This window comes from Eublepharis macularius, chromosome 16, assembly GCF_028583425.1.
Source record: "Eublepharis macularius isolate TG4126 chromosome 16, MPM_Emac_v1.0, whole genome shotgun sequence".
Classification (NCBI taxonomy): domain Eukaryota; kingdom Metazoa; phylum Chordata; class Lepidosauria; order Squamata; family Eublepharidae; genus Eublepharis; species Eublepharis macularius.
Genome location: NC_072805.1, coordinates 11,627,544 through 11,646,715, shown reverse-complemented (window position 1 = coordinate 11,646,715; position 19,172 = coordinate 11,627,544). Strand labels below are relative to the sequence as shown.

The 19,172-nt window shown below is 45.7% G+C and overlaps 1 protein-coding gene across 2 annotated transcripts in view; it reads left to right on the top strand.

Annotated features, from left to right (window-relative positions):
* Positions 1–1,005: 1,005 nt before the first annotated feature.
* Positions 1,006–19,172, top strand: part of CCND2 (cyclin D2) — a 40,131-nt gene continuing 21,964 nt past the window's right edge. Inside the window, exons 1-3 of one of the 2 annotated variants that reach the window (XM_055000333.1) lie at positions 1,006–1,209; positions 3,172–3,387; positions 13,341–13,500. In XM_055000333.1, the coding sequence (XP_054856308.1) occupies positions 3,217–3,387; positions 13,341–13,500 (331 nt within the window). In that variant the 5' untranslated portion in view covers positions 1,006–1,209; positions 3,172–3,216. Of the gene's footprint in view, positions 1,271–3,171; positions 3,388–13,340; positions 13,501–19,172 lie in introns of both variants that reach the window. The other variant, XM_055000332.1, reaches the window with a different exon arrangement.

Sequence of the window (19,172 nt, the reverse complement as noted above, 5' to 3'; positions counted from 1 at the left end):
ACCCTCTCAGCTCAACCTACCTCACAGGGTTGTTGTGAGGATAAAATAGAGGAAAGGAGCAGGATGTCAGCCACCGTGGGTCCCCAATGGAGGGAAAGGTGGGGTAAAAAGAAGGGAAAGGAGGGACCGCCGCCCTCCCTATGTTCCTCCACCCAGCGTCGCTCATCTGAACAGGGTCTCTTGCAGGTGCCAGCCTGCACATGGGTGAAATCCACAGCAGCTCGTACAAGGGCTTTCTCTGTGGTGGCCCCAACCCTGTGGAACAGCCTGCTGGAGGAGGTCAGGAGAGCCCCCACTCTCCTAGGTTTCCGCAAATGAGGCAAACCCGAATTATTCAAAAAGGCATTACTCAGATAGGGGGGCTGTATTGTAGGGAGGGGGTCTCGGATGGTTAGCTAATGAGTAAAGGACCATAGACCTCACCACCATGTTGCCTTACATGTTATCTGTTACTTTAAATATGTACTCCTATGTACTACTTGTACTTCATGTTGTCTAATGTCAGTCCTAGAATTGTTTATGTTCTGTTTCAACAATTCTTCAATTCTGTATTGGATTCTTGCTAATGCTATGTATTTGTAAACTTCATTTACTCACCTTGTGTCATTGTTTATGGAAATGTCCTTCATGATGATTGTACCAGTCTCACACTGTGTAATCCGCCTTGAGTCTCAGCGAGAAAGGTGGACTATAAATGACATAAATGAATGAATGAATGAACCAAAAGGGCTCAGATTGGAGGAACTCTGCAGGATTCCTTCGGCTCTTGGATCCCGCAACTGCTGCTGATCCGCAGAAGCAAGACGGCCCGTCGGCGCCTGACTCCGCTTCCCTTCCTTGCTAGCTGAAGACTCGAAAAGCGAGCCAGAAAGGGAAGAAGACAGGCCGGAGGAGGAGGAGGAGGAGGAGGAGGAAGTCGGCGGCAGCGGGCGGCGAGCCCTCCTCCTCCTCCGCCCTCCCCTTTCTCTTTCCCCTCCCTCTTTCCTCCCCCAACTTTTCCTCCCTCTCCGGGCCAAAAGGAGGCGGCGGAGGCCGGGGCGCCGCTCTCCTCCTCGGCGGGGCCATGGAGGAGCTGCTGTGCTGCGAGGGGGCCGCCCCTGCCTCGGCCAGCCGCGCCGCGCCCGACCCCAGCCTGGTGCGCGACGCGCGGGTGCTGCGCAACTTGCTGGCCGTCGAGGAGCGCTACCTGCCGCGCTGCTCCTACTTCAAGTGCGTGCAGCGGGACCTGCAGCCCTTCATGCGCAGGATGGTGGCCACCTGGATGCTGGAGGTGGGTGGGCGCGCGCCGGCCGGGCAGGCAGCCTGTCCGCCGCGGGCCTTCCCGCTTGGCGGAGACAGGCTCGCCCGCCGGGAAGGGGCAGCTGCTCGGCGCGCAGAACTGCGGCCAGCCCGCGCGCCCGCGCGCCTCCTGGGCGGCGAGTGCGGCTGCACGCGGCGCCGGCGGGGCTGGCCGGGCTCGGCTGCTCTTGGGCGTTCCAGGCGGGGCTGGGGGCGCCTGAGCGCGGCGGATCGGGGCCCGCGGAGGCTCGCGGGGCGAGGGGATCGGCGGGGCTTCCCTCGCCCGGGAAGCGGCGGGCCGTTCCCGCGGGCGCTTGCCCGCTCCTCCCCTCCCCTCCCCGCTGCGCGGGCCTGGAATGCCCTTCCGGGGCTGCGCGTGGGGCGCAGATGGGGGCTGCTGCTGCTGGCGCGGCGGGAGCAGCCCTGGCCGGGGGGCCCGTGCTGGCAGGCCGTGCCCGGGGCTGGGGGCGCCCTCCTAGGCAACGCTCCGGCCGGGCCGCGTTTTGCTTCGCTCGCCATGCGCTCGGGGGGGGGGGGCTCTGCTCCGAAGCGCGGCCCTGCCTGGCTGCCCCCTCCCGCGGACGCCCTGCCCGCCAGTCGCCTGGCCACGCCGAGGGTCCCTGGCCGCGGGCTGACCTGGCTTCTCCCAGCAGGAAAGAATTCCTCCCGGGACGGCCCCGGCGGATGGTGGACCCTGGCTCTGCACAGGGGGGGCACTGCAGCCTTAGCCCACTGTCAGCATAGACGGGTCTTACTAGTCACGTGGAATTGGGTGGTCTTCTGGATAATCCTGATTTTTTAATCAGTTATTTTTAAAAAATCCTGTTTTCTGGCAGGGGAGTTCAGTTCTCCCCTCTCTTGCCGCCCCCTTCCTAGCTGGTGCAGTTGCTTTCCCCCCTGAGGGATTTTGCTTGGGGTGTGAATGATAACTGATTTGCCAAAAAGGGGGACCCAGGGGGCTTTTCCACTATTCAGAAGTGTGGAGGACATTTGGGTGCCAGTGTTTGGGTGGCAAATCTTGGCTGCCAACTTAAGAGAGAAACTTTTCTCTCTTTCTTCCCCTTCTGTTGCTGGGTGGGATTTCAACTCCCACGCATGGTGGCTTGAATTCATTTCTTACTAAATGCATCAAAAGGAATGTGAGATTCAGCGATGGTTTCTCTGGCCTCTGCCTTCCCCCTAAATCTACCTTGCTGCCCCCCATCCTCATTTAACTATCAAGTGGCCTTTCCTAAACTGTTTCTAAGTGAGACAAACTTTTTTCCCCCTGAGGTAGAATTGAAATTGCACCTTGGTATTGTTGAAAGGTAACTTTATTTTGGGGGGAGTTATTGGTTTGGAAGAATTTGCTTACTGATCTGGCCCTTCTGTCTGTTTGCCCAGAGCAGAGACTCATTCAGACATGTGGCAGGGAGAGCAATTTAAGTGTGTTTCTGCATTGGGAGTGATTGAATGAAGTCGGAGCCAAATGGGAATAGAACTACTTGCCTCTGGCTGAAGTAGAGTTAGAAAATGGCAAAGCCCAAGCAGGAACTCAGACAGGTTCAGTTGTCCTCCTCCTTTATAGATGTCTATTGGGAGCATTTAGGTATTTCTTAAAGCATGCACAGTAAAATCTTAAACAGAATTACACTCTTCTGCCCATTGAAGTCTGTGGATTTAAAAGTGTGTAATTTTGCTTAGGACTATACCAACAAGTTAAGGCATCATTGCTTTTCGGAAAACCCTTCCAGTCAATTTCATATTGAGCGGTGCAGTCCTTTGTAGAGTTATTCTAGCCTGTCCACTGAAATTGGTGGGTTTAGACTGGAGTAACTCCTCACAGGATCAATGTTTGTCTTTGTTGTGCTCCAAAGTACGTTCCCCTTTCCTCACTGACTCATTCTTCTGCAGGTTTGTGAAGAACAGAAGTGCGAGGAAGAAGTATTCCCCTTAGCCATGAATTATTTGGACAGATTTCTGTCCGTGGTGCCCACCCGCAAGTGCCATCTGCAGCTTTTAGGAGCAGTTTGCATGTTCCTGGCCTCCAAGCTGAAAGAAACTATTCCCCTCACAGCAGAGAAACTTTGCATATACACAGACAATTCCATCAGACCGCAAGAACTGTTGGTAAGCCCCTGCTTCCCACGTCTTTCACTTTTTGCACTCCATAGTGTGAAATGTGAATGCATCAGGCATCCTGATTTTTTTTTTTTAAAGAAAATAGTTCTGTATATTTTGTGAGAAAGGCTCCCCATGTGTTTGAAATGTGTATCTCATATTTCCAGCTTTTTAAGAGTCTCAGTGAGTTCGTTCTTGTCGATTTGCACAATGGGTTGATTAGCAACATTTTGGAATGTTTAGATGAGGAACTATAATGTTTTAAGATGCAAGTATACTGAGCTGATCTTATGTTGAATAGAGTCCATGTGCTTCCTAACTTTTAAAGTACTGCCCCTTTTATAAAAGGTGGTCTCTTGTTGGTGTTTCACTGCCATCTAGTGTTAGAAATGCACAATTTGAGATGACTTCACGGTTGAACCTTCGCCAACTCTCCCCCCACCCCCGTTTGCAGCGACATTTTTTTCTTTAAAAGAGCTGCCTCCAAGACAGGCCCACGAAAATACCAGCGTTGTCTTGGCCTGATTGAAGTATGCACATAGTAAAACAAATCGTGCACATCGTATTCACAGGAAAATAGATGGGATCCGTGCTGCATGTGTTATTCTTACGCCTGCATAAACAAGCAGTCTTTCAAAGTTATGGAAATCATCCAGTTGTAAGCAGTGCGTGAGGTGTGTGCCTTAAAGCTGGAACATTGTGATATTTAGACGAGTAGAAGTTTCATTCTTGCTTAGCGGTAGGTGACGTCCTAGATTTTGTTTGGAGGGCCTAGGATTTTGATCTTCTAGGACTAAGAAATACCTGACCTGCTTTTGGGATCCACTGACAATATTACAGTAGTGATAACTTAGGCACAAAGATCAGTATGCGTGTGGAACAAAGAATATCCTGGACTTTTATACTTCCTGGCTATGGGTGGGGGTTGCATGTTTAAATACTTCCAATAAAAATAGCTTCCTGAACTACCCTGCCTTAAGTTCAGCCCAGCCATGTCCTGTTTGTGTTGAGGGAGGCAGCATGCAGGCATGCAGACCTTTCTCTGCAGCCTGAAGCACCACAGCCTAGGAAAAGCTTTGTATTTGCTTTCTGAGAAATGGCCCCATTGTGGCTCCTGGCAGTGCAGACTGTTACTGTGGAAAGGAACTACCTCCAGAGAAATGTTTTATAATCCAGTCAAGCAGTAGGTAACTAAGAGAGTTCTGCTTTGTGAATCAGCATGTTAAGAAGTTCTGTTTTTTTATGTCTTGTGCATTCACAGGGCTAGGAACTACCGGAACTTTTGCTTTGTGGATGGAGTTGTGTTGTATCGCTGACCAGAGATAGCTGAATAAATTATTTCTGAGGCAGATTTTTCTGGTTTGGGACGTTAATAATATACGTGAGTTCAGGAAGTGTGACTTAAATTGTGCTTCCTTTTTTGGGGTGTGTAATTCATATCTGAACTAGGGTCACTTCCCTCCTCCAGTGGGGAGGCGATTGGGGTTGTTGTTGTGGTAAAGCATCTTCCTAGTGTGGCGGTATGCAGACTTCCACGTTGTATGTCAATCATCTGCATGAGTGCAGGAAATGTGACTCATACTTCCTGCCCTGGCACCTGTCTTTATAGTTTAACGGTGTACAAGACACTGAACTGGATGTGCAATTTTTTTTTTTAAACCAACTGTTTGAAACTTTTTTTTATCATCTGAATATTAATTAGAAATGCCATCAAATACCAGGAGAGGGATTGACCATATAAACCCCCTTGTTTCTCTTTTGGCTATCAATAATGCAAACCCCCGGGTAGCCATCCTTCAGGTAGGGCCTGGAGAGCCCCTGGAATCCCAGCTGATCTCCAGACAACAGAGATCAGTTCCTCTGGAGAAAATGGCCTCTTTGGAGGGTGGACTCTTTGGCTGCTTCCACGCACGTCGGATAATCCACTTTCAATATTCTTTAGTGAACATTTGGAACTGCGTTTCCATGTGTGGAACAAAAAATCCACTTCCAAAGGATTACTAAAGTGCATTGAAAGTGCATTATTCAACATATGTGGAAATGGCCTTTATCTTTATACCCTGCTGACGTCCCTCCCTTCTGCAGGTTCCACCCCCCCCCCCCCAAAATCTCCAGGAATTTCCCAACCCAGAGTTGGCAACCCTACTTATCGTAGGGATTAAATGTGCACAGAAATGTGTAAATGGTAAATAAATCCTTCTTGTTTAATAATTTACATCCCCACAGTCAAATGCATTTGCTGTCTCGGTGGAGATGCTTCCCAAAAACCCATTCTTCCTTCAGGCTGGAATGAGGGATACAGATCTGCCCGGGGAGGCTGGTCCAGGTTGCCGTGGGCTTGGTGTGACTTGTTTGGCAGATTGCGTTTACACGTGTGCTTTCTTGGATCTGGTTTTCTGGGAATTCGTCCTGCTGATGCCCGTTTCAGTGGTTGTCTGGCCTTGAGGAAAGACTTCGCAGAAAAATCAGCATTGACTAATGTGACCGCCTCTGCTCAGCAAAATGCACTTTGAAAGGGTGAAAGCCTCGTGTACACAATGCCATTGATATATTGAACATGGAAAGATGCCATCTTTTGGCATAGCGGCACTTTCCCTTTGATATCACATCAAAGAGCGGCACAAGAGGCAGTCCTGGTGTCTAACCCAATGTTTTCAATGTCAAACAATCTAATACAGATATTTTCAAATCTTGTTGCGAAACACAAGAAAGAAGATTCTCAAGCACCACATCGTGTAAATTAAAAACAATTGGCACCATGTATTTACCCTGGCCAAATAACTACTGAGCTTGTCATATATGTGAGTTTACTAGAGGCTTATTTTAATAACTGCTTCAATAAAAGTGAGTGAACAGCTCAAGGAGTGGTGCCCTTTTTATTGACTGAGTGGTTAAAATAATACAGGTTGCTGTTACTGCGTTAACTGTAGTTTTACAGGGGGTTTTCTGGTGGCGTGTTAGTTCCTGAATCATTATAATTGAAGCCAAACTCTCTAGTAACTGTCTGTGTCTTTTGTCATTCAGGTTGATGTCTGACTGAAGTACAGTAAGACCATAGCAGATCACATGGGAAAACTTACAGTTCCTGGGAAATCGTGAGGGAGAATGCCATGTTGATCGAAGCAACCAAAAACTGAGATAAAAACTAAAAAACAAGCCCCCCTCCCAACAAACTGCCTCCTCAAAACAGACTCAAATAGAAGAAAATTAATCTTGAACGCAGCAGACATTTGGAATGATATTGTCATTAACAACAACAACAACAATATTCAATTTATACACCACCCTTCAGGACAGCTTAACGCCCTCTCAGAGTGGTTTACAAAGTATGTTGTTGTTATCCCCACAACAATCACCCTGTGAGGTGGGTGGGCTGACAGAGCTCTGAGAGGGCTGTGACTGCCCCAAGGTCACCCAGCTGGCTTCAAGCGGAGGAATGGGGAATCAAACCTGGCTCTCCAGATTAGAGTCCTGCCACTCTTAACCACTGCACCAAACTGTCTTTGGTGTAGTAGGAGAACAGAACTCAAGTCCTACTAAAAAGTTGAGCTTGGTGTTAACAGATACCAAAGTTGTGAAATGTGTAAATGACTATTGCTGAAGGCTACATACGGGGAGGGTGTCCAAGAGAGGCTACTGTATAAACATCTATCTTATCAGTAGTGCCAGTTTTTGAATGGATATGTGGCAAACCCCCCATTTTTACATGCAACTCAGAGCGCCTCCGTTCTCCTCTGAAATCCCTTGTGTAATAGGAGGCCATCAAAGCCAAAAGAGAATTAGAGGCATGTTTCGCATTTACGAAAGTTGAATGGCTTCTCTTCTCTCTGCAGTTGCTTCTTTTATTTCCAGCATGATTTGTTCTCTCAGGTTGCAGACCTGGGATCATAATGGTGTTTGGAGAATATGTACTTCATAGGAAACATACCTAAAGAAATACAGCAACTGTCTTTAAGTGGCCTGTTTATTACTCCTCTTCCCCCAACACCCACCCAAACAGATACTATCTTAATCATTCAGTTTTCAAGGAAGGCCCCACAGTTTCATTTGGTGGTTATGTTCTGAAGAGAGCCTCCTAAATGATTTGGCAGCCGGTAGGAAAATAAGGATTAATGAGGTGAAGATCTATTGACTAAAGTGCCTCAGAGATAGATGCTCATTTTTACAACTTAAGAGAATTCTAATATCAAGTGGAATTGATAATTAGATCTGAAGGTAAATACTATTAAAACAATAGCAAAGGACATACGGGATTCTCTTAAGCAAGTGGAACAAAATCCTAGTCCAGCAGTAGTTTAAAGGCCAGTAGTATTTGCCACGTGTCAGTTTTTGTGAGTCAGACTTGCTTTGTTTGACACCAGGGTTACTCTTGCATTGCTCTTGGAAGAGGATTTACCTGTTGGTGAAGAGTGATTGCCTGCATGTTAAAAGATATTCCATGCAGCAGAATGGTGAAGTCTGTCCCAAGTTTCTTCTATGGCTCCGTGTATATATGATCAAGTGAGCTTTGATTCATGAAAGCTTATACCCTGGAAAATTTTGTTGGTCTTTGGGGTGCTACTGGACTCAAGTTTTGTTCTACTACTACAGATGAACACAAAACTACCTTGAGCATGTTGGTTTTGAACACAAAAATAGATTACATGGTTGTGAAGGACAGACCAACGCAGTCAAGAAAGTTGCCGAGCCAACTTCTCATAATCATCTTGTGTCAGTAATGTTCCTAATGTCTGCTGCTTTCAAGATTTGCTACCTTCCATTTGAGGTTGCAGTGATATTTTTGATTGATTTTAGCTTGATGCCCTTGCTTAAATCCACGCCATGTTCTTCTCCTGACTTTTTAGACATGGTTGGGCTGCACTGTGCATAATCTGCCGTGCTCTCATTTACTTCAATTCTATTCCAACCAGAAAATCAGAAGACCGAAAACAGTCGCTTGCAGGTTTAGCTGCCAACATGATTACTGAATTAAAAAATCAAACCTGTAAAGCCATAGTTAGTACGACAATGGTAAGCAGTGATTAAAATAATCCGCAATAAATAAGATTGGGCAATACATCGAGCAGTTCACTGATTTTTGTTTTGTTTATATTGAAACGACAGTAAATTTGCAAATATGACAGACTCGTTTGGGTAGTCGAAGAGGTTCTTTTAAATTAGTGTTTACTTTTCTATGGGGGTTTGTGCCTAGGGCAGGGTTATGGATCTTCTGCCTAGATCAAAGCTTGAGGTGGATGCTGCTTGTTTAGATCAGTAGAAGTGCAATGTATAGAAAGCTGTAGAATATTTCCTGTTCTGAGTAGACCCCTCTCCAGGATAACAGGCACTGAGCAATACATTAGAAGTCAATATGGAGAGCTTGGGGAGTAAATATCCTGGGTGAAGCTAGGTGCATACAGCATTAGCAAATGTGAGGGAGGGTCTTTTGCAATAGTGGTGTTTCCGAATGGAAGAGCGGGCAGCAGAATGGTGGAACTGAATACTTCGCAGTGTTGGGGAGGCTTCCTGCCTGGGGAAGCCTAGGCTGTCACTGAGAAGGGTTGTTAATGCTTGGCTTTCTCCCTGACACGTTACGTCCCTCCAAGCAAAATCCTACCAACGTGAAAAATACTCTGTATCTGGCATTCGTCTGAGAGGTTCTGTGACAAACACAAAAGTGGGAATTGCTGTAGGAGTTTGTACAACTCTTAAACTGGTAGGAGGATTTAACAAGGTAGGCCCCAAGCCCACCATTCCTGCATTCAGGCAAATGTCTGCAGGAGGGTCTGAGCGCCTATATTTGTGTAGGCTGCTTCTAGTGATGTAAAATTTCCAGACATTTTGAAGCCCCTCCCCCTTTTCTGTTCTGAAAAAAGAAAATTTTGGTTAAAAATGGCAAGGTATGTAATACTCAAGCCTAAACGTGTTTTTTTGAGTGACATGATCTTATACCAAGTCAAACCTTTGGTCCACCTAGATCAGTATTGTCTGCTCTGATTGGCAAGCAGCTCTTCAGGGTCTCACACAGAGAATGGGCTTTTCCGGTATCTGCTACCTGAGATCCTTTCAGCAACAGAAACATAGGTACTTTTTATGATACCCACTTGAAACAAGCTTTTAAGTTCCCCAAAACTCTTTTTTTTCATGATTAGGTAACAAAGAAGCAAGCAAATGATGTTGGAGTGTGGGAAGAAAAATGTGTTTCGGGTGAAAGCCTGCAGCAGTATTAAGATGGAGGACAGGAGGTATTATTCAGCCTCAGGGTCAAGATCTGTGACTGGAATGTCCTCGTCTTTTTAAAAAGCTAAATTTTAGGCACGTGAATTCCTGAGTCTGAATGGGACTGTTCTCGCTCTTCCTCCCCCTTCCGTACAAGGGGAATGGTTGTTGTCAGTGCCCCCCCCCCCCCGTCATTCCAGAGCTAATTGGTGCTTAGGTTTGATAGGTGAAACCAAACAGGGGTGGGAGGATAAGCCCACCCCTTGCACTTTCCGTCTGAATTGGGGCCTCTGTGTGCTGGCATTCATCTTTTAAAGGGGGAGGGGGCTGCGGTTCAATGGCAGAGCGTTTGCTTGGCCTGCAGAAAGTCCCAGGTCTGTCCTCTGCATCTCCAGCTAACAGGATCTGATAGGAGGTGACCTGAAAGGCCTCTGCTGAGACCCTGGACACAGCTGCGGCCTGTGAGTAGACAGTGCTGGCCTTGATGGGCTAACTCAGTATAAGGTCGCTGCATGTTTTCAAAGCTTTTAAGTTCATCGCTCCGTTAGGTGAGGTTATGCCAGGTGTGACATGAGTTTCTGGGATGGCACAGCAGTGACCGCTCCACCCTTTCAGAACATAAAGACCAGCAGTTAATTCAGAACTGAAAAACTTGCCCACTGAATTGTGACATACTGCTGAAGCACAGCGGTTAAGTGATTTGGCTGCGAGTCAGCACTCCACTGGTACGAATCCCACTACTGCCGTGAGCTCAGCAGGTGGCCTTGGGCAAGCCGCTCCTCTCAGCCCAGCTCCCCAGCTGTATTTTGGGGATAATAATAACACAAACCTGTTCACCGCTCTGCGTGAGGCACTAATCTGTCTAGAAGAGCGGTATATAAGCATTATTGTTATTATTAATTATTATTATTATTATTATTAAAATTGCACACAACACAATAATAAATAAAGATCACATGTTGTTATTGATTGGCCTTACTAAGCTGATACAAGTTTCTTCCAGAGACCTAAGTGTCAGCCAGGTATCTGTGTAATATGTGTGCTGTTCCAAGTAACATTGTCTTTTGCACTTCTGTAGGTGTTATGTCAGAAAGATGCAGTTTTTCAAAAAAATTTGAAACTGTTTCCAGTGCCCCAATGACAATGGGGACTGCTGTTGTCTTATTATTATTATTATTTTTACCTTCCTAATAGAAGTTACTGCATTGTTGTTAGTTTATTTTCTTTGCCTATTTTTTTTTCATAACGGAGCAACACAACAGCTTGTCACTTTTCTTTTGCTTGTTTAGAAAAATACTTAATTTAGCCATCCAGGTGGTGAAGGCTAGAACTGGAGTAAGGAGGTGTCTGACCACCGATTGAGGGGACTTTGCTTGTAGTGGTTGCTGTGGGAACTTTCAACCACTATGTAATACTACCGTGTTTGATTTTTGTTGAACTTTATCCTAATATATTACCTAAAATTATGTAGCTTTGCTATAGGTGGTCCACCACATTTTTCTTCTTTTTCTCTCTTTCCCTTCCAAGGAATGCGTGTGCTTCAATTAGAAGTAGGCACAGAAATAAATAACTGCTGGTTTTTCTATTCTCCAAGCAGGCACGGGTTGGATCCCACAAATCTGTTCCACAAATACCAGTTCTCTTCTCTGACATCTCTAGGTGGTTTACAGCTATATTTACAGCTACTTATCCTATAAGTAGGATCTGAGTCTACTGGCACATTGGAGACCAACAAGATTTTCAGAGTATGAGCTTTCAAGAGTCAGTCTGAGTAGGAATAGAGATCCCTGAGCCTTATATCCTGGTAAGGAGGTGAGAGGGGTGAAGGGAGGGAGGGAGGGGGTCAGGATGCAAAGATTAGAGCAAAAATTAGTATCTGTAGTGAGAGAAGATTCCGGTGTCTTTGTTCAGCCCCCAGGAGTGCCATTGTTTTGAACTTGTGTACGAACTCAGGTTCGGCAATCTCCGGTTGTAATCTGCCCGTGGGTCTTCTTTGTTTGAGCACAGCCACTTTCAGGTCAGCAGTGGAATGTCTTGGAACGTTAAAATGTTCTCCCACTAGTTTTTGAGTGTTGTGATTTTTAATGTCAGGTTTATGTTTGTCTATTCTTTTATGTAGGGGCTGGCCTGTCTGTTTGCTTTCTACATCATCTACTATCAGGTCCTGTAGTTCCAAAAATGTCCATTTTAGCTCCTGCAGGTGAGAATCTCTGTCAGAGGGATTGGACTTAACACCACCAGTTCTACCATCTCAAGTTCATTCTCTTATTCATCTTCCAATGTTCTATATGCTCCCAAGTGTCAACAGTGCCTTCCTGCTCTCTACATTGGAAAAAAACAACAACAGGTCAGCTCCTACATAAAAGAATAAATGGACATAAATCTGACGTGAAAAATCACAACACTCAAAAACCAGTAGGAGAATATTTTAATCTTCCAGAACATTCCATTGCTGACCTAGAAGTGGTTGTCCTCAAAGAAGCTTCAAGGGCAATGTGAGATTACTGAAGTTGAGTTCATCAAGAAGTTCAGACGGAACCCCCAGGGCTGAATAGAGACATAGGGTTCTTATTTTACTACAGCTGCTAATTTCTGTTCTAATCAAGCTTTATTGTACCTTTACACCCAGATGCCCTTTTAACACCCCTCCCACCTTCTGGCTAGGATATAAAGGCTCTGGGAACTCTGTTCCTTCTTGTATCTGAAGAAGAGAATTCTGACTCTTGAAAGCTTGCACCCTGAAAATCTTGTTGATCTCTAGAGTGTCGCTGGACTCAAATCCTGTTGTTCTACTGCAGACCAACATGGCTACCTACCTAAATTTCTCTCTCGCTCTCTCCGCGCACAACGCCCGGAATGACAGCATTGGCCTGGCATGACGTCACGTCATGACTGGCCTCTCCACACTAAAATCAAGCAGTAAAACATCACACCTTAAAACAGTAACCGCAGTAATACTCAGAAGTCCCCCACAACACAATAACCAAAAACACTCAAAGCAAAATTTGAGATAAAAATCCAACCATTAGGAGAAAAGCCTGTAGATGTTAACATGACACAGTTCAGTTCAACAACTGCTAAGATCCTCTGGAAAATAATAATTATAAGATATTTATGGAAGCTTAACAAGAACTCCAAGGCCTAATGGTCACCACTAAAAAGCCTCGTCTGGCGTCCCCCCAGTTTCACATTAGTTGACAAGTGGTTGTCGGGCTGTAGGAGTCAAACTTGGGCCTTTGGCAGGTTCCAGGGGGGTGAAAGTATTTCTTTGGTTGCGGTGATCCCAAGCCATGTAGGACTTTAAAGGGCACTAATAGCTCTTTGGCCTTGAAACAAATCGGCAGCTGGTGTAATTGATTTAGTGCTGGGAAGATATGATCTCTGTGACAGGCTTCATTTAAAGCCTTTGCTGCCTCTTGCTCTGGCTGGATCATTTTCAAAGGTAGTGCTGCGTAAAGCGTGTCACAGTAATAGGCCTTATTCTAGGGAAAGACCACAGCGACCTGGGCAGTATCCCAGTGCAGGCCAACCCTTCTGGGTGGGCATTCAGTGCCAGCTACAAAGAAGTGAATTTTGGCAGGCGCTTCTAGTCCTCATTATTTTCAGAAGGGACTGACATTTTTTCAATTAACAGGAGTAAAATCAGCAACTTCAAAGCTTTGGAGCATATTGAAAAGAAACCGTTGAAGGCAAGTTGAAGTAGCAAATCTATGCTTGTCTTCTTGAAAGACACTGATTGTTTCTGCCTCTTGTGTTTCTTTCAGGATTGGGAGCTGGTGGTCTTGGGGAAATTGAAGTGGAATCTGGCTGCAATCACCCCCCATGACTTTATTGAACACATCCTAAGGAAGCTTCCTTTCCCTCGAGACAAACTGCTTTTGATCCAGAAGCACGCACAAACTATTATTGCTCTATGTGCCACAGGTATGTCAAGAAAAATACCTCCTTAGCATGTATCTTGTTTGTTTCTGTCCAGGAAAGAGAATCTTTTGTTATGAATTTGACTGATAGTTGTAGCCAATTTGGAGCCCTTTGACCCAGGCCTTGACGGTTCAAGCAGGTGCAAAAATGTCATAAAGTCAAGTGAATGGCACCACTGGGTGATCCACAAAGAGGATTTGGGCCCCGATTCAGACTGAAGTGAGGAAGTGTTAACTAGAGATGGGCACGAACAGCAATACGAACCAAAAAAAAAGCCATGAACAGCCCAATCCGCTGTTCACGAGCAAGCTGTTTGTGAGGCCCCGTTCCTGGCGAACGTGTGATCGTTCCAAGCCCTCTTCGTGGCATTCGTCAGCCGTTCGTAAAGCCAGACAGTCTGGTGCCTTTCAATCAATTCCCCTGGCAACATAGGCATGGACTGTCTGAACTCTATGTGGACTGGCTTTCCTTCTGGCTTGTAACCCCTCAAAGTAGCTTCCAGCAGACAGTTCCGTTTTTGCCACTGTGAAGAGAAAATGACATGAAAGAGGGAGACCCATGGATCATGCCTTTCCCGGGGTACAATCTCTCTGAAACTTGGGGGGTCTTCAGAGGACAGTGAGGACTATGTCCCCTGGAAATTTGGTGGGTATTGGACATTGGGAAGGTCAGTTTGTAACCCCTCAAAGTATCTTCCAGCAGACAGTGCAGTTTTTGCCACTGTGAAAAGAAAATGACAGGAAAGGGAGGGACCCATGGATCATGCCTTTCCCGGGGTGCCATCTTTCTGAAACTTGGGATGTCTTCAGAGGACAGTGAGGACTATGTCCCCTGCAAATTTGGTGGGAATTGGACATTGGGAAGGTCAGTTTATAACTCCTCTATTAACTTCCAGCAGACAGTCCGGTTTTTGCCACTGTGAAGAGAAAATGACATAAAAGGGAGAGACCCATGGACTCTCCTTTCCCTGGCTCAAGTTCAGCTAAGTCCCAAGGGGGCCATTCTGGCTCCCACGAACCTCCAACTACAAGCATGTTCGTGAACATGTCATGTACGTCGATGTTCGTGAATCCCTGTTTGTGGATTGCAGCGAACAACGAACATTGTGTTTGTTTTTTCCTGTTCGTGCCCATCTCTAATGTTAACAGAGGAAAGAGGGGAAAGAAGGTCTGTTGTCTTTTTCCCCCTTTTCTAGGGCTAATTACCACAGTCTGAATTAGGAGCTGTTGCAGGGCTGCTGTTTCTGTTTTTAAAACTGTTGGAAAGATCAGTTTGTGGATCTTCCAGCAATCTCAGCTGATTCAGTCTTTAGGCATTTGAATAAATATTTTTGTGTCTTTGCATAGATGCCGTACAGAATCCTGACTATAGCCAACACAGTTATCTGATTTTCCCTTGTTTATAGTTTACACAGGAAAGTATTTTACAAAATGAGTAAGGATATTACTCGGTTTTTTAGTCATATTTCTTTTAGGGATTCCTCTTTAAATAGCAGTTTATTGGACAGAAAAGTTTGCAAACTTGACCACGCCATACACAAAAAAGTCTGTTACTGGGACCAGTCTGTACTGTTTGTGTTTCAATGCAATACACAGATAGACCTGGAGGGAGCATGTGCATCTAAACACGATGGTTCTGTTGAGCTATCATGGTGCATAATATTGATTAGACCTTTTAACTAATCTTTTAAAACCCAAACTAATGACTGTCACTATGGCAGAGGTTTCCATAATTATCACTCAGTCTCTAATCTGCCCTTTCTGGGCAAAGTGATTGAGAGAGCAGTAGGTAACCAACTCTAGACTAGAGATGGGCACGAACCAAAATACAAACCAAAATTCGTGACGAACCAGGGTGGTTCGTGATTCACGAACCAGTGGTCCATCAGAGCCCATTTCTGACGAACCGCCACAAACTTTAGGCTGGTTCGTTTGGTTCATTTTTTGGTTTGTCACTGCAGACAGGCTGGAGCTGATCAATCAGTTTCTTAGGCAACGGGGGATGGACTTCCTGCAGACTTTCTGCTGACCCAGAAGTGGCCTTCTGCCACTTCCCTGGTTCGTGCTCATCTCTACTCTAGACTTTCTTGAATAACTCTAGTACTCTGGACCCTTTCCAGTCTGGATTCAGACCAGAGCATGAGACAGAGACGGCACTAGTAGCGTTAGTAGATGATCTCCGTCTGAACATAGACAAAGGCCATGCCTCCTTATTTCTCCTCCTGGATCTATCTGCAGCCTTTGACAGTAGACCATGCTATTCTGTTGAGGCATCTAGAGACAGAAGTGGGTATCCAAGGATGTGCCTTGGACTGATTAAAATAGTTTCTCATGGAATAGTCTCAAAGGGTTGCTGTCGGAGATCAGCTATCTCTAGAATGGGAGCTATCTTGCGGGATTCTGCAGGGTGCAATCTTATCTCCCATGTTATTCAACCTCTACGTAAAGCCTTTAGGAGAACTCATTCACAGCTATGGAGTTGGATGTCATCAATATGCAGATGACACTCAACTCTGTATCTCGCTATCCAGGTCCCCAGAAGATTCAGTAGAAATCTTGGGTCGCTGCTTGACAGCTGTGGTGAAATGACTGAAAATGAACAAATTGAACCCAGACAAGACGGAATTGATGCCTATTGGGAAGGCAGAGATCCTGAAGGACATGGTACTCCCCACTTTTGATGGAGTTCATCTGACCCTTGCAGACTCGGTTAAGAGCCTAGGGATTATACTGGATCCAGCTCTATTACTAGAAAAACAAATTAAGGCAGCCAAAAAAACTGCTTTCTACAACCTCTCTCTAGCCTGGAAAATGGCTTCTTACCTTGGCATGGCTGACTTAGCCACCTGGATCCATGCTATGGTAACATCAATATTATTGTAATGTGCTATACATAGGTCTCCCATCGAAACTAACTAGGAAATTCCAGTTGGTGCAAAACGCTGCTTGACTGTTATCAGGAGTGAGCAGGAGCATGAACATCACTCCCATTCTGCAGTCACTCCACTGGCTACCCATTAGTTACCGTGCTCAGTTCAAAGTATTGGTTCACTTACAAAGCTCTTCATGGCCTTGGTCCAGCATACCTATGGGACCGCCTCCCTCCCTATGCTCCATGGCAGCTTCACTCTTCTGACCAGGGTCTCCTGCAGGTCCCACCCTGCACATGGGTGAAATTGACCGCAGCCCATGCATGGGCTTTCTTTGTGGTGGCCCCCACCCTGTGGAATGGCCTGCTTGAGGAGGTCAGGAGAGCCCCCACTCTCCTGGCTTTCCACAAACAATGCAAAACCCAATTATTCAAAAAGGCTTTTTACTCAGATAGGAGGGCTGGATTGTAGGGAGGGGATCTCAGATGATCCGCTAATGAGTTAGGAACCATGGACTTCACCACTATGTTGTATTGGATTCCTGCTAATGCTATGTCTTTGTGAACTTGTATCTATTTATTTACCCTATGGCATTGTTTATGGAAATGTTCTTGATATTGACTGTACTAATCTCACACTGTGTAATCCGCCTTGAGTCTTAGTGAGAAAGGCAGACTATAAAAGATATAAATAAATCAGTTACTTAATTAATTAAATAGGCACCATTTGAAATGTCAACAGGCAATTTTTTTTGCTTCCATTTGGAATGGACTTCACTACCTACAGAAATCTAACATAAGTGTGAGTTCAAATTAACTCGTTTTAAACGGGGGCCCGTATTTTTCCCCTGTCCTCCCAGTGATGTCATTGGGAGCTTGAGATTTCTTCTGTAGTCCAGTGGCAAGCCCCTCACATGCCATCTTACCACAGAATTGCCTATTGAGGAGAGAGGCCAGTAGTAGTATTCTTTATTACAGCACTTAGCCAGTACATGAGGAGAGAGGCTGCTTCTGGTACCATGTGAACTTGCAAATACGTGAAGCTGCCTTATACTGAATCAGACTGGTGGACTCCCGAGATATGTCCGGGGGGGTTCACCACCTCCTGCCTGCCGTTTCAAGCTCTGCTTACAGCCACTCAACCCCCTAGCAGGCCTCCTGGAAGGATGGCTTACCCCGTTTGTTTGAGACTCACCGGTCTCCGGGTTCTTTCAACCCGGGGGATTCTGCACACAGTTGGTCAGACACTCAAAGACACGAGGCTTAGATATAAATGATGTTTATTAGTTAAGAAGAGTGTATGCAGGTAGCAGGAACCACTCTATTAAGGCACAAGCAAATGGCATTAAAACAATAAAACTTGCCTATTCTTTACTATAGCGAACTGACTAAAAATGTAAGCTGGCTAACTTGCCTTTCTCTGAAGAAAGCTTGAGGCTCACAAACATAGTCCATAAACCATGCCAGGCAGGTCTGGTCCTCAGGCCCGGCATGGAGCAAAGTCTCTCACATGCTGATGGAAAAGGATAGCATGGAATAATCCAACAAAGTCTCAATGTGAGTGTGTAGCGTCGTTGTGAGAGCAGAGGGGAGCCATCTTTTCTATGATTGTTAGCCAATCAGAGGTACACTTGCAATCAGCATTACTAGCCTGAGAACTGAGAAGGAGAACTTGCAGAGCTGAGCCTCCCTTGTCTCTCAAGGCCCTTTCCCTAGGCAACAGCTCACAGGTGCAATTAATTAACTGAGCTGCACATTCCACTCCCAGGGTGTCAGGCCAGAACTGGGCCTGTGGAAACTTAGAAGCCTGAACCAATGTAGGCAATGGGCTTAACGGGGCTCTGCTAGACAAGATATTGTGTGGATTGTGTTTTGGTTTTTGGATTGTGTCCTATCAAGGCCAGTCTTGTCTGCACAAAGCCAAGAAACAGAACAAGTGTAACATATTTCTATTGCTGCTTTGCTCAGAAATCAGCCTGCTGCAGAGTGGGGGGAGTGCCGCTGGGGTGGCCCAACGGGCCCTGGAATGCTCCTGCACTTAACAGTGGGCTTATTTCAGTCCCAAAGGGGGCCAATTCGGCCTGTCCTGCTTTGCCTCCAGCTGTCACTGAAAGCTGTCTTCTGCTGGCTGCACTTCAGAGAGAGGGGAGGCTCCTTGGTTTTTGCAATTCTTCTGATCACTGCTGTGTTTTTTCTTCCTCGTCTATCTCAAGTCCAACTTTTCCTGGATCATAGATATTTAAAAGTGGCCATTTTAGCTGTTTATCGCTGCTTATGCCAATGTAGTGTAGTGGCTAGAGCAATGGACTAGGATCTGGGCAACTCAGGTTGAATTTCCTGCTTTGCCATGGAAGTGCTGGGAAACCTTGGGCTACACAAATTGTCAGGCTGACCTACCTCACAGGGTTGGTTGTGAGGAAAAAAGAGACAGGAGAATAATGTAAACCACTTTGGGTCCCCATTGAGGAGATAGGCAGGGCATAAATGAAGTCAAGTACAATATTATATTTATTTTTATTTATTTTATCATATTTATACTGTGCCCTCCTCACGAACGGGCTTAGGGTGGCTAACAATATATATTATACAGTTAAAACCATATACATATCTAAAAAGCCATAAAACAATACAAACAAACTGACGCCATGATCAATTCAGGCGATAATAAATATCTAAAAAAATGTACATAGCTGCAGCAATAAAAATGAATGTTTTAACAGATGTACAAGCAGGCTTTTCAGCCACAGACAGTGTTCTTATTAGCTCACATAACTGACATGCAGCAGTCTGAGAAAAGGAACATCTTT